Raw genomic sequence first — 11,966 nt, 5'->3', positions numbered from 1 at the left:
AAATTACAAATCAATATTCGTTTATTGTAATTTTAAAAATTCTATCAATTATAACACAAAATAGTACACCCTTTTTTGACCGATTAAAAGGTTTTCATCCAACGGCCGCAAAAGCTTGGAGGTATGTGCACCCACTTTGGTACTGTAGTAGAAGGGGCAAAGGAAGAATTCAGCCTAGGCCATGGGGAACTTCACATATGTAATCCATCTGGAGGAGAAAAACCCAAAATTGAACTCACCTGTACGGCGAAAGCTCTAGTTCTTGTTGTTGCAGACTTGCATCAGCTATATTAGGCAACATCGGGAAGACAGGTCTTCTTCACCTCTAGATAAATTATAGACTGCACTGCTGGCGATGATAATAGCAGGTTCTTCTACTGTTTTAACGTCTCTCAATCAGTTGCTCTTGTCACTAATCTGACGGACCGTTACAAGCCACCATTCTTGTGAACAACTAGAGTATTTAAGTTACTGTTTGTATTCTGAAGGCTTGAGGGTAAGGAAATAGAACCATCGTGATATGTGAAGATTCGATGGCAGTACATATTCAAGCTCCCATGTAAACTGAGAAACTTTAAATACGTTATGCAGTAATGATGTCAACAACAAACACTTCTATTATATCTATAGGAGAAACCACGTTAAAACTTACAGATTAGAATTACAACTAAGAGTAAGATACTTTCACATGTTATGAAGCTGGAGGTGAGATGGGCTGCAACAGGGGCATTGGCTCTTCTGGTTGTTGTTGCTGCTGCTGCTGCTGCTGCTGCTCACCTTGCCATGCCCACACAATGTCCTTGAGAGCTGGTCTTATCTCCTGTTTCACTATTTTCTGGTACTCCAATGTGTCCCCACTGGACTTCTTCACCTCCACCAAATGAAAAGATGGAGTCACCTCAAAGATCTCTGCATCAATGGACAAGACGCCTTTCCTGCCTTCCTTTGAACCTTCCATTTTCAACAACCCACCATCCTTCTTCTTCACCTTCAGCATCAAACGCTTAGCAATGTCCTCCAGTTTAGAGATGATGGCTGAGGCTGGCTGCCTAGATGTAAATCGCACTTCTTTCTTTTGCTTATTTTCCTCAAACAAACCAGACAAGTCAAAGCCTGCTGAAAAGGAAATGATATCAAACGCGTTCAAGTTACTAAGCGTCGCCAATTCTTGCTTTGCCTCAGCAGTGGTGCTGGCACTCTCATTAGAACCAAATACAGCCTCAACCTCGAGATCAGCTGGCTCTTTCTCTCCTGTTTCAGTGATCCTCAGGACAGGATCAAGACCCTTTTGGAACCAAGAATTTTCCATTATTTTGGTAATGGAAATCCTAGTCTTTGGGTTTGGATCCAAGATCTTTGACAGCAACCTTCGTACTTCTGAAGGGAACCAGTTAGGGAATCTATATTCTGCCTTACCAATCTTCCTATACAACTCCATCAGATTTGAATCATGAAATGGGAGATAGCCAGCCAACAAAACGAATAAGACCACCCCACATGACCATATATCAGCTTTGGCTCCATCATAGCCTTTCCTATTGATCACCTCTGGAGCAACATAGGCAGGGGTTCCACAGGTTGTGTGAAGCAACCCATCTTGGTGCTTAGATTCAGCAAGGGCACTCAGTCCAAAGTCTGAAACTTTTAGATTTCCATTCTCATCCAGTAGAAGGTTTTCTGGCTTTAAATCCCGATGATAAACACCTCTACTGTGACAGAAATCAACCGCACTGATCAGCTGTTGAAAATATTTCCTTGCAACATCCTCCTTGAGCTTTCCTTTGGCTACCTTGTTGAAGAGCTCCCCTCCTTTAGCATATTCCATGACAAAGTAAATCTTCGTTTTGCTGGCCATAACCTCATAAAGCTCTACCACATTTGGGTGTCTAACCAGTCTCATTACAGAAATCTCTCGCTTAATCTGATCCACCATCCCAACCTTCAAAATCTTCTCTTTATCAATTATCTTAATGGCAACACTAGTGCCAGTTTTAAGGTTCCTGGCATGATGGACCTTAGCAAAGGTGCCTTGACCTAATAATTTCCCTAATTCATACCGTTGCATCAAGATACTCCCATTATTTTCCATTGCAAGTTCAAAAACCCAGCACACAGCAATATGATATTTTCTCCTGCTAATGCAGTCTACACAAATAGAGGTCCAATGGGCAGGACTGTATTTCACGGATATAAGAACTCAACCACCTTCGCAGAAGTCGTGTTTCAGTACTTGTTCCACGTGATCTCTAACCGCACAGGGCATTTGAAGACGCAGTTGGAATGTGCTGTGAGTTATGTTTCCAATGCAGGGAAAGAATTCTAGGCTCTTAAGCACATGTTTCAGCATTCCCTGCTTTTTTGGATGACCCAGAGAATACTGAAGAAGATGAAGAAGGCTAAACCAGAACAGCAGACAGAGAGTAATACTCTGTCACACTTTCAATTCACCAGAAAATGTATGATCGGCTCCCCTGAAAAAGTAATAAAGATAGAAAAATGAGTTCATGTTTGAGGCATACATTTTTCTGAAATTAGAGAACTTCCTTCATATGTCTAAAATATAGAACCTGACATGGAATTAACTCTCAAACAAAAGGCGTAAGGTTCATTTATAGCCTATAGTTCTAGTCATAATACCAGTTAAAATGTCTCCTAATGACCCAGTGAATAACATGGGGTTCGGGATTCTATTGAGCATTAGCATAGCAGGAATATCATTTTTTTTTATTTTTTTTGCAATAATGTGAATAATTTACAGAAAATTTAAGAAGAAATTTGTATTTGCTTAAAGCAGAGGACATGAAGAAATTAAATAGAGTATATTCTCATACTGTAACTGCCTGAATCATTTGGGACTTACTCCTAAAATTGGAGGTAATATTAAATAACTCAGGGTTCACTGAATTGCATGCAAGATTCAGTAGATGAAAAAACTGAAAAATGTTCAAGAATTGCCGGACTACTTCGAGAATTTTGATGTAAGAGATGTTTTTTTTTTTTTTTTACTCTTTATTTATGATAAAAATTAATTAATTAATTTTTAATAAAACTCCTATTAAAAAAAGGGTATGTGGTTAAAAGGTATTAAAAATTCAAATTCGGAGTATTGATTTTATCTCTTAAAACATGACATTTTTGGACAAAATTATCTTTCTACAAATTTTTAATCCCTATCTCTTATCAAACACTTAGAGAATATAAAGATAAAATAAGGTTATATGCGTCACGGACATTATTTATTCAAATATAAATATCATTTCACATCTATAAATAGGATGATAAAGTAAACCAATTGGAGGAGAAATTCAATTTGAAATTTTATATCATAACCTGTGTTTGGATGCAGAGAAAACTAGTAAAAATAAAAATATTGCATACAATGTTATATTATCTCCGATTTCCAGAAAATGACAAACAGACTACAACTAGGCCAAGTTGTGTTAGGTTCATGTTTCATTTGGGCCGAGGTTTTGTTTCTGTTCCAGACAACGATAAATATCTGAGAATAAAAATAAAATAAAAAATTCGTTTTCTCAGCAACCAAACAAAGCTTTAGGTCGATCACCAAAAAAAGAAAGGAAGAAGCAGAAGAAAAAGAAGAAGAAGATCTCCCTTCAACAACAAAAGATACAGATGCAGAAAATAGCATCAAAATACTTCCGTTTGGTTGCTGAGAAACCCGACGGAAAGAAAACAAAGCACAAAACCCAAACCCTTATACTTTACGTTCCATGACTAACAAATAAAAACAAAAACCGGAAATCAAACAACGGAGCAAAACCGAGAATCCTACTCACTGAGAAGCTAATGCAGATGCACAAAACCTTGCTGAATCTATTTTCCTGAATTTTCTAGGGAAACAAACAGAGGAAAATGAAAAGGAAACACGTATATATGCCAGTGTAATCAAAGAAGAAACAGTAACGCAGATCTGAAAAAAAAAAAAAAAATCAAATGAAAAGAAGAGGAATCCCATGGAATCAGAGAGTACCTTCGACGAAAAAACACAACTTTTCTCACTGCCACTGTACGAACCTGTAGAAGAAAAACATATTCCCGAATCCCAACTCTAGAAGGCCGAAACCTACCGCCGGTTTATATAAAATACCATACCCTTCTTTTCCCTGTGATGAATTCGAGTGGGACCACCTCCTCCATCATGCAAAATTTCATCCCAATTTTTCCATGTTTCATAAAACTTTATATCCTTACACGTGTCTTAAAATAAGCCTATCATTAAACAGAAATTAAAATTATTTCATTTGTTTATCGATCCAGTCTTGCTAACAACAAGTCAATCAATTTAAAATATAATATTACATTAGGAAAAATTAATTTATTACCTTAAATCCATAATAAATTGATGAGGCAAGTCATTTTCTAAGGTTCACTAGGCTAGGGAGTTTCTAAACATATACTAATTGGAATTTCACCCACCACTTGCCTTTCACCAACCACTATTCATTAACTACCAGTCTATCCAATGATTCCAATGTAGAGTCGAAACGTATGAAGGTCGGGCCTTCTCTGTAACTTCTCTCTGCCGTCATGTCTGAAAAGCGTCAACTGCGTTTTTAGCCATACACGTTTCAGAGCGTACTTCTGATTGCGCCACGCAGATACGACATTTTTTTTTTTTTTTTTGTCTTTTTTTTACTTTTGGTATGCTCGGGATGAACTTACGAAGTTACCCTCACCAGCCAAGAGGGAATCATGATTTTGGGATGAGAGGTCATGATTGATGTACATGATTTTAATATGAAAGGTCATGATTCATGATTTAACTTATAATGATTTCATGATTTAAGATTTTTGGAAGATGATATTAAAAATTGAGAATGGTATGCCACTAATCAATAAAAAGGAAAATTCATAAATTTGTATTTCGTTCTCCTTTATTTTTTTTGGATTATCCTTTTTTTTCCCCATTTTTTTCTTATGTGTCCTATTATATGTCATGTGATATAATCATATAATTAGATTTTAGTGTTAAATTCTAGAATTTTCCTTTATTTTCTAATTTTATGATTAAAATAAGATGTAATTTATCCTTTTTATTCAACATCCCAAAAAATTAATAATTCACTTTTAAATTACAAGTAATTAATGGAAGGAAAGGAAAAAAATCTTAAAATTTAGATTGATAATGAAGTTGAATGTCTTTCTCTCGTAAGGCATAAGATTGATGATTTTGATTTTGATTTAAAATTGAAAACTTAATGACACCCTTAATACTTAATAGTTTTATTTGTTTATTTTGCTCTTAAAGTAATTTAAAGATTATTTAATTACATATAAAAACATTTTAAAATAAAAAAATTATAGAAGTTGTTTGTGAAATTCTTTAATGTTCCTAAATCGAGCCACTCGTTTAATGATATATCATTATAAGGAGAATGAAGGTTTGAGGAAGAGAACAAAGTCTGAGAGTTGATATTTTGGGCAGAAATGCTGAATCTCACGTTGGAGGTTGGAGGTTGGAGGTGTAGGCTTGGGGGCTTGTCACGCATTACACATGCGAGTTCAAAAATAGAAAAAAAAGAGACCCAGATTCGAAAGGTGGTACCATTTAATCAAACATTTCCCAACCAAACAAAATGAGCACATGTACCATGAGCCATTGGTGGAGTGCATGCTGACACGTTGCAATACTCCAAAATCCATTTCCCTTTCTGGGCACATTGCCATTAAAGCTAGCTAGCCATCAAGAAGCTTCATGCCCAAGCAATGGGCACGACCGCTCAGCCCTAGTTTTACCCTGCAACAGAGACCCATGCCGGTCCATTCTTTAGTTCTTACTAGCGACAATGATGCTCATGTAGAAACACGCTAGGGCCTAATTCAAAACGAGCCACACGCATATACAAGTGGAAGTGGTTTGAGGGAGATAGCGGAAGAGTAGTCCTCCGCAAGCTCCAGCCTTTACTCATGTGAATGTAAGGGTGAGGTGAAAAGGAAAATTCGGAGCAACTTCCTCTTACGAACGGATGTTGTATGCTTCGTTGGATTTTTCGTATACAATTTAATATCCATTCTCCACATCTCCACTACTTTGCCTTTTCTTTCTTTTATTAGTAGAAGTGTGATCATGACGAGGATAAGAAAATTAAGGTTAAATCTTAAAAATCTTCTATTTATTTTTTTATTCATGTTCAAATGGGTCGGTTTGTGATAAGGCAAAGAGTCTATAAAGTAGGGATTAGGACTGCAACTGCACCTTCCACACACAGCCCAATATAATATGGAAGAATGAATGATTTGGGGTTTTGCACGTGACCACCGGATCGGGCTGCATTTGAATCTTGATTCAAGGCCTCGCCAGGTCTTTTTAATTTAGGAGCAATTAGTTTTAGCTTCGTCTAACCACAAAGCTAAAACTTTATTAAATGCAATTAGGTTTATTAAAGAAGCAAGTTGGCCTTGAAGCACATGGTGCAATTTAGGAGATTAAGTAGTTTTGTTGTCTAATTTTTAAAACTAAAGCTTTAGACATGTTTGAGTGATGAAAGATATAATAAGTACAGTTTAATTAATGTAAATTAAGTAGTATACAATTTTAAAAGTACTTTTTAGTGAAAGATCTCACGTGGGTTGGTCTTGGATTGATATCTAATCATCCTATCCATTGGATTATAACAATCATTATTTTAGAGATAAGATTGTACAATACATTATCATATTTTGCTATTTTTTGGAAAAAAAAAAAAATTGATAAGTTGATAAGATTTATATTTTATTCATAATTAGCAAACTATTTTAAAAAGACCTGAAATTGATAAAGCTTTTGAACACGAATACCTATATACCCACTAACACAATTTAATCATTTCATATTCTCTCAAAGACGGGATCTTGTATTTACGAGAACACGAGTATTCATATTTACGAGAACACGGTTAAGAAATCATTTTTATAAACTATGTAGGAGTAAGAGTGTATTTGACACTGATTCTAAAAAGTGTTTCTATCATCTTTAATATTTGAAAGATAAAAATTTTTAAGTGTTAGAAAAACTAGAAATATTTGCTAAAATCGTTGTCAAACACGTCCTAAAAGCCTTTAAGAAGAAGGGGAATTTTTTTGAACCAATACAAGAACCACATTTAATTAAGAAGATTTAAGGATACAAACACTCATGCTATTAAGATTAACTTAAAACCAATCCCACAAATTGGGAAAGTTCTATTTTTTTTTCCCAGCCCATCATACACGTCCGAGAAGTAGCATAGCAGTATAAAACCAATTAATCCATAACAATAAGGCCAGATTCCATTTTCCATGTGAAGAGAAAAAAAAGAGCACTTCGACATATCTAAAATAAATCTGTGGCACTTACCTTATCCACCACGCAACTTGCTTGCTAACTATTTTTGAATCAATGAGTTTTTTGAAAGTGCCCAAAATTTTTACAATTGAAATTATGTTGTTTTCGATCAATCATTTTTCTTATCACGTTTTGTTTTGATGGCTTGTAAACCGAAATGTCTTTTATAAGCTCAAGTAAATGATTCGTATCTTTTCCGATCATTTTATTAAAAAATCTTATGATTTGCAAAAGAATCTAACGTAAATCACAAAAATATTGCTTAATATGTAAGTTTTCTTGTGACTTAAAAAATAAGTTATTTCATATTTAATAAAATTCTTATTATAATAATTACTATCTAAAAATCACAAATTTTGATTCAACTTCAATTTCTAATAATTTTTTTTAAAAAAAAGTCTATTTACTTTTGCAAATTTTGTACCTATCACATAACCTTTATCCATTACACTTCATATCAAAGTTGTCTCCATCTTCTCTATTTAAAAAATTTTCTCTTCTTCTACCTTTTTTTTCACCTTTCATTTTTATTTTGCCCTAATTTACTTCTTGTATGGTTGTCTTTTATACTATTTAGATTCCAACACTAGGTGATATTTGTTTTTTTACTTAATTTTAAATAGAACCTTAATACTTAATAGTGTTAAATATTAGGTTGTTTGTTTTTATAATATTTTATTTTTATTAAGTATTAAAAAGTAAAAAAAAAAAATCAATATATTATTTTTTCTATATAAAAAAAACTACATATTTTGACTTTTTCTAATTAGTAAAAAGTTTATAACAAGTAATGAAAAAATAGAAAAACAAACAACCTAAATTCTGAAAACAAATTGTTTTTAGCAAAAAATCAAAAAAATAAACACCACTATTTGAATTGAAAAACACCCTCAACTAATTTTTCCAAGTCCTATTAATCTTTACTCAAATGATTTTTACCATTTAAGAAACCCATTAACTATTGTACACTAAATTTCGGAATCTCTTCCATTCCTCCCATTACATGCACTACTAGTATAAAATTTTTGGGACAAGTTAATTAAAATTTTCTTCATAATCTCTGCCTACAAGATCTCCTCACCCCACCTTAGCTTTTGTTGCTCTACACCGCATTTTTCAATCGACATTTTTAGGGCTGTCTTCGTTGTACATCTATGATATAGCTCCTTAGGTCTGGTTCTCTGGTTATTTATCATGAATTCCCTGGTGAAATAATGAAGCTTGGTGTTAAGTAATGGACGATTACCACCGGATTTGACTTCAGTCTAATGAAACTATGCTCGAAATACAAGTTCAGACCTCGTATGACGTGCTATGAGGATAAACTGGAAGGCTTACAGCATTAGATAAAGCTCAATATTTTGACTTCAATGTAATTGAAATAATAAGATTAGGAATCAAAAGGGTTTGCAATTTTCAGAGTTCCCACTAGCTCCTTGAAGTTGAAAACATAGAGAGCCAGATCATCTAGTGAAGATAGATTCCTTATTACAATATTGCTTACTATAATTTGAAACAGGAACTTTTCAACAAAGCCCCGGTGCATCGTAAAAATACATATACTTTAAGCCATTGAAGAGTAAGAAATTCAAGAGTCGGACAGCAGAAGTCAATCTTGGTGGGTACTGATGGTGGGCACATGACAGGCATGGAGTGTGTTGCATATATCTGTTGTTTCTAAGTAGAGCTCCGCATTTGTGAGGACCAGAGGCGCATACTCCGAAACCATATTCTTACACTGCACAAAGTGTTCAAAATATTAGAAAAGAAATAAAGAACAATATCTGAGCATTCGTCAGCCATTTTCATGAACTTCCATCTTTCCACACATACAAACAAAATGTTTCCCAGGCTGAAAAGCTAATTGTTTTCTATGATTATTGCAGCTTGGTCCGTCGCTGTCACTTTGATTCATCTTGTTGGGCCCAAGGCTTTGGTCTTACCTGACTAAAAAGTCGATTCATTTTCAAATGAGAAAGCCCAAGTTTTAGACCCAACAAATAGCTAATACCTTCGGCTTTAATAAATAGTTCTGAAATTTATTGAAGCTCTTTTAATCGTTCTCACCTTGTTCACATAGCCCTCAACAACAGCATCGCAGCCTTTCAGAAGCAACTCCATTATAAGCACCTGAACAAGAATTAGAAAAAAAAATGAAAATCCAAAATAAGATTATATTCTAAGTTCTCCAATCAGAACTCAGAAGTAAGCTTGCATGCTACAAATTTTTTCTTTATTTTTATGAGTAAGCTTCTTAGTATATATGGAACTTTGTATACTGTGGCAACAGCCATATATATTTGCCATCACTACAGTTATACACAAAATTTAATGCTAGGTGGTACTTTTGAACTCGGAGAAGATGGCAGCACAAACCTGCCTGTCCGGATCTTTCAACTTAACCACAACTTCTGCAACAGCATGACGGCAAAACTCACAGCTGCCTTGGAAGAGTGGTGGAGAAGTGAATGTAGTCGCGCAGAGATTGACATCTTGGCAGAAATTACCAGGTTTTATCATGGAAACCTCTGAAAAGAAGAGAGGAGCATAATAGTCCACCATAGCCATGCACTGCCAAACCAAATCAAACAAGACAATTAGAATCTTTCAATAAAAGAAACCAACCAGGCTGAGCCTTGTCCAAGTCAATTGGGGTCAGCTGCATGATTTTTTTTTTCTTTTTCTTTTTTCCCTTCCTACAGGTCACTCCATTTGGAATCATACCCGTTGTTAAATCAGAGAGCATCATATCTTTTTTAATGCTTCAACCCCATTATCAGTGTTCACAATTCAGAGAAGTGAGGACAAACCAGATATAAGACAAACAAAAGAGAAATGAGGGGGAGGGGGAGTCAGAAAAAAGGCGTCTGTTTCAGAAGGCAATTACACATCTAAACAAAAACCTTCAGCTCTAGTCACAGGAAGTAACTACCTTCTGCTTCATGTTCCACATTTGGGAGCAGGTATTGTGAAGCAAATCAATGATGTCTGTCTGGGTTGTGTTATCAGCAAGGTAATCAAGTGCCTCGGCAGTGAATCTTTCGCACAAGGTGCAAAAAACTTGATCCAAATCTTCAACTTCCTCTTCTCTGTTCTGGCATTCTATCTGCACAGCTGGAACTGGCAGACACATCTTGTTATTTTGGCTCCCAGCATTGCTGGCACATTCACTTCAAATTTATGACCAAAAAGGAAAAGTGAAAAAAAAAAAAGAAAAAAGAATTCCAACCATATGAGAGTGCTCATTAGGGTCTACAATGAAATCTACAAGTTCAAAGGATCTACAGCATGAAGCTGGTTTCAAGATACCATTCTCATTTATAAAAAAAACTTTAGTACATAATATGCTAGAGTTTGGCAGAATCCTGCCTAAACAATTGCCAAATTAAACCATGAGCACTCCACATTCAGAACCAATTTCTCTATGGAAAAATGGTAAGATAAAACCATTGGGATCAGTTAAACAACTTGCCTGAAACATCAGAGACCACAGTGGTTTCACTAGAGGGATCAGAGGTCAGCAAATATCTGCCATCACAGGCCCAGCAAATGCCCAGCAATACAAAAAGAAATAAGAGCCCAACTCTCACGTCCATGTTACCTGGAGAGACAACAATTCATCCACCAATATCTCAATCTCCTTATGGTAAACTTAGCTCAACCTTATAAATGTTTAAATCACTAATGGTCCAGAGGAGGATTTAGTAATTAGTTGAGGCAAAAAACAGAAACCAGCTCAGGGATAATAATTCTAAACTGCAGGAGTTGTTTCCAAGTCAATAAGTAATTGAAAGCTGTTTTAACGTGACTACCTGTAAATGATACAATCCTAAATCTAAGGATGCTGAATCTGCAAGTATTCTGAGGTCAACGAATAGCTTCAGAAAGAGGAAACAACGCAGAACTAACATGAATTGTATGCTTCTATGTTGTTATATAGACTGCTCGGGTTAATCAATTCAATCTCAGCTCTCATGAATATAATTTCACGTCATACACATGGTGTGATATATAAGCTTTTGGGTAGACTACTGAGATATTTCATTCATTGAGTTTTAATAGTTGTATGTCCATATCAATCTACTCCACTGGCATGAAACCCATTAAATTACAAATGAAAAGGAAACATTCTAGTCTTTAGTGATGAATCCATCGACTGTCATTACATGGTTCGGTTGGTGTTATGGATCATTTGGGAATGAAGAAGCAACATTCAGTATTTACACTTCCAAGTATATTGCTTATTCTCAAATTTTCCACTGGTTTTTCTACCGTTATTTAGGTTAGTTTCTTGATGAATTAGGTTACGAGTACTAACTGAAGCTTGCTGCGTTGAGCTTAATAGAAGTATGAGGTCAGGTTGTGTAGGCTGGTGATTGAGCTTCAACAGGATAAAGGGCTGAGCTGATCAAACTATTGAAAAAGCCAAGTTGAGGTAATTGAGACTTTATTTGTCACATTTTTTATTTTTATTTTTATTTTTTATTTTTTTTATTTTTTATTGTAAGTTTAGAATGATATGACATTAATGATTCACAAATTTAAGCACATGCTATTTTTTAGATGCTCAATTAATTTTGACATTTTCCCCAATTTTCACTATTATATTGCATTTAAAGCATTTTTTTCTTTGAGTAATAAC

The 11,966-nt window shown here is 34.9% G+C and overlaps 2 protein-coding genes across 5 annotated transcripts; both read right to left on the bottom strand.

Moving 5' to 3' along the window:
* Nucleotides 1-497: 497 nt before the first annotated feature.
* LOC117920532 (CBL-interacting protein kinase 18-like) lies at nt 498-4,122 on the bottom strand. Of its 2 annotated transcripts, none has more exons than XM_034838130.1 (2): nt 3,992-4,122; nt 498-2,471 (listed from the first exon to the last, which is right to left on the bottom strand). In XM_034838130.1, the coding sequence occupies exon 2, from the start codon at nt 2,087-2,089 to the stop codon at nt 692-694; it is 1,398 nt and encodes a 465-aa protein (XP_034694021.1). In that variant the 5' UTR covers nt 2,090-2,471; nt 3,992-4,122; the 3' UTR covers nt 498-691. The 2 variants fall into 2 exon arrangements, with proteins under 2 accessions (XP_034694021.1, XP_034694022.1); XM_034838131.1 differs by lacking the exon at nt 3,992-4,122 and adding an exon at nt 3,798-3,957.
* Nucleotides 4,123-8,671: 4,549 nt separating this feature from the next.
* On the bottom strand, nt 8,672-11,237 carry LOC117920832 (prosaposin-like). 3 transcript variants are annotated; one of them, XM_034838487.1, is made up of 6 exons: nt 11,137-11,237; nt 10,797-10,925; nt 10,257-10,444; nt 9,701-9,895; nt 9,392-9,454; nt 8,672-9,062 (listed from the first exon to the last, which is right to left on the bottom strand). In XM_034838487.1, exons 2-6 carry the CDS (start codon nt 10,918-10,920, stop codon nt 8,934-8,936), a joined length of 699 nt encoding a protein of 232 aa, XP_034694378.1. In that variant the 5' UTR covers nt 10,921-10,925; nt 11,137-11,237; the 3' UTR covers nt 8,672-8,933. The 3 variants fall into 3 exon arrangements, with proteins under 3 accessions (XP_034694378.1, XP_034694379.1, XP_034694377.1); XM_034838488.1 differs by lacking the exon at nt 11,137-11,237 and having other exon boundaries at nt 10,257-10,438; nt 10,797-11,082; XM_034838486.1 differs by lacking the exon at nt 11,137-11,237 and having other exon boundaries at nt 10,797-11,076.
* Between the last annotated feature and the right edge of the window lie 729 nt (nt 11,238-11,966).

Source organism: Vitis riparia, chromosome 8, assembly GCF_004353265.1.
Source record: "Vitis riparia cultivar Riparia Gloire de Montpellier isolate 1030 chromosome 8, EGFV_Vit.rip_1.0, whole genome shotgun sequence".
Taxonomy (NCBI): Eukaryota; Viridiplantae; Streptophyta; class Magnoliopsida; order Vitales; family Vitaceae; genus Vitis; species Vitis riparia.
The sequence above is the reverse complement of the archived record's forward strand: the minus strand, read 5'-3'. Positions and strand labels throughout refer to the sequence as shown.

Coding starts and splice junctions, on each gene's coding strand:
- LOC117920532 (XM_034838130.1), bottom strand. CDS start 2,089: ATGGAAAATAATGGGAGTATCTTGATGCAACGGTATGAATTAGGGAAA.
- LOC117920832 (XM_034838487.1), bottom strand. CDS start 10,920: ATGGACGTGAGAGTTGGGCTCTTATTTCTTTTTGTATTGCTGGGCATT. Junction 9,455..9,700: donor TGAAAGATCCGGACAGGCAG/GTTTGTGCTGCC, acceptor ATTCTTGTTCAG/GTGCTTATAATGGAGTTGCT. Junction 9,063..9,391: donor TTGAGGGCTATGTGAACAAG/GTGAGAACGATT, acceptor CACTTTGTGCAG/TGTAAGAATATGGTTTCGGA.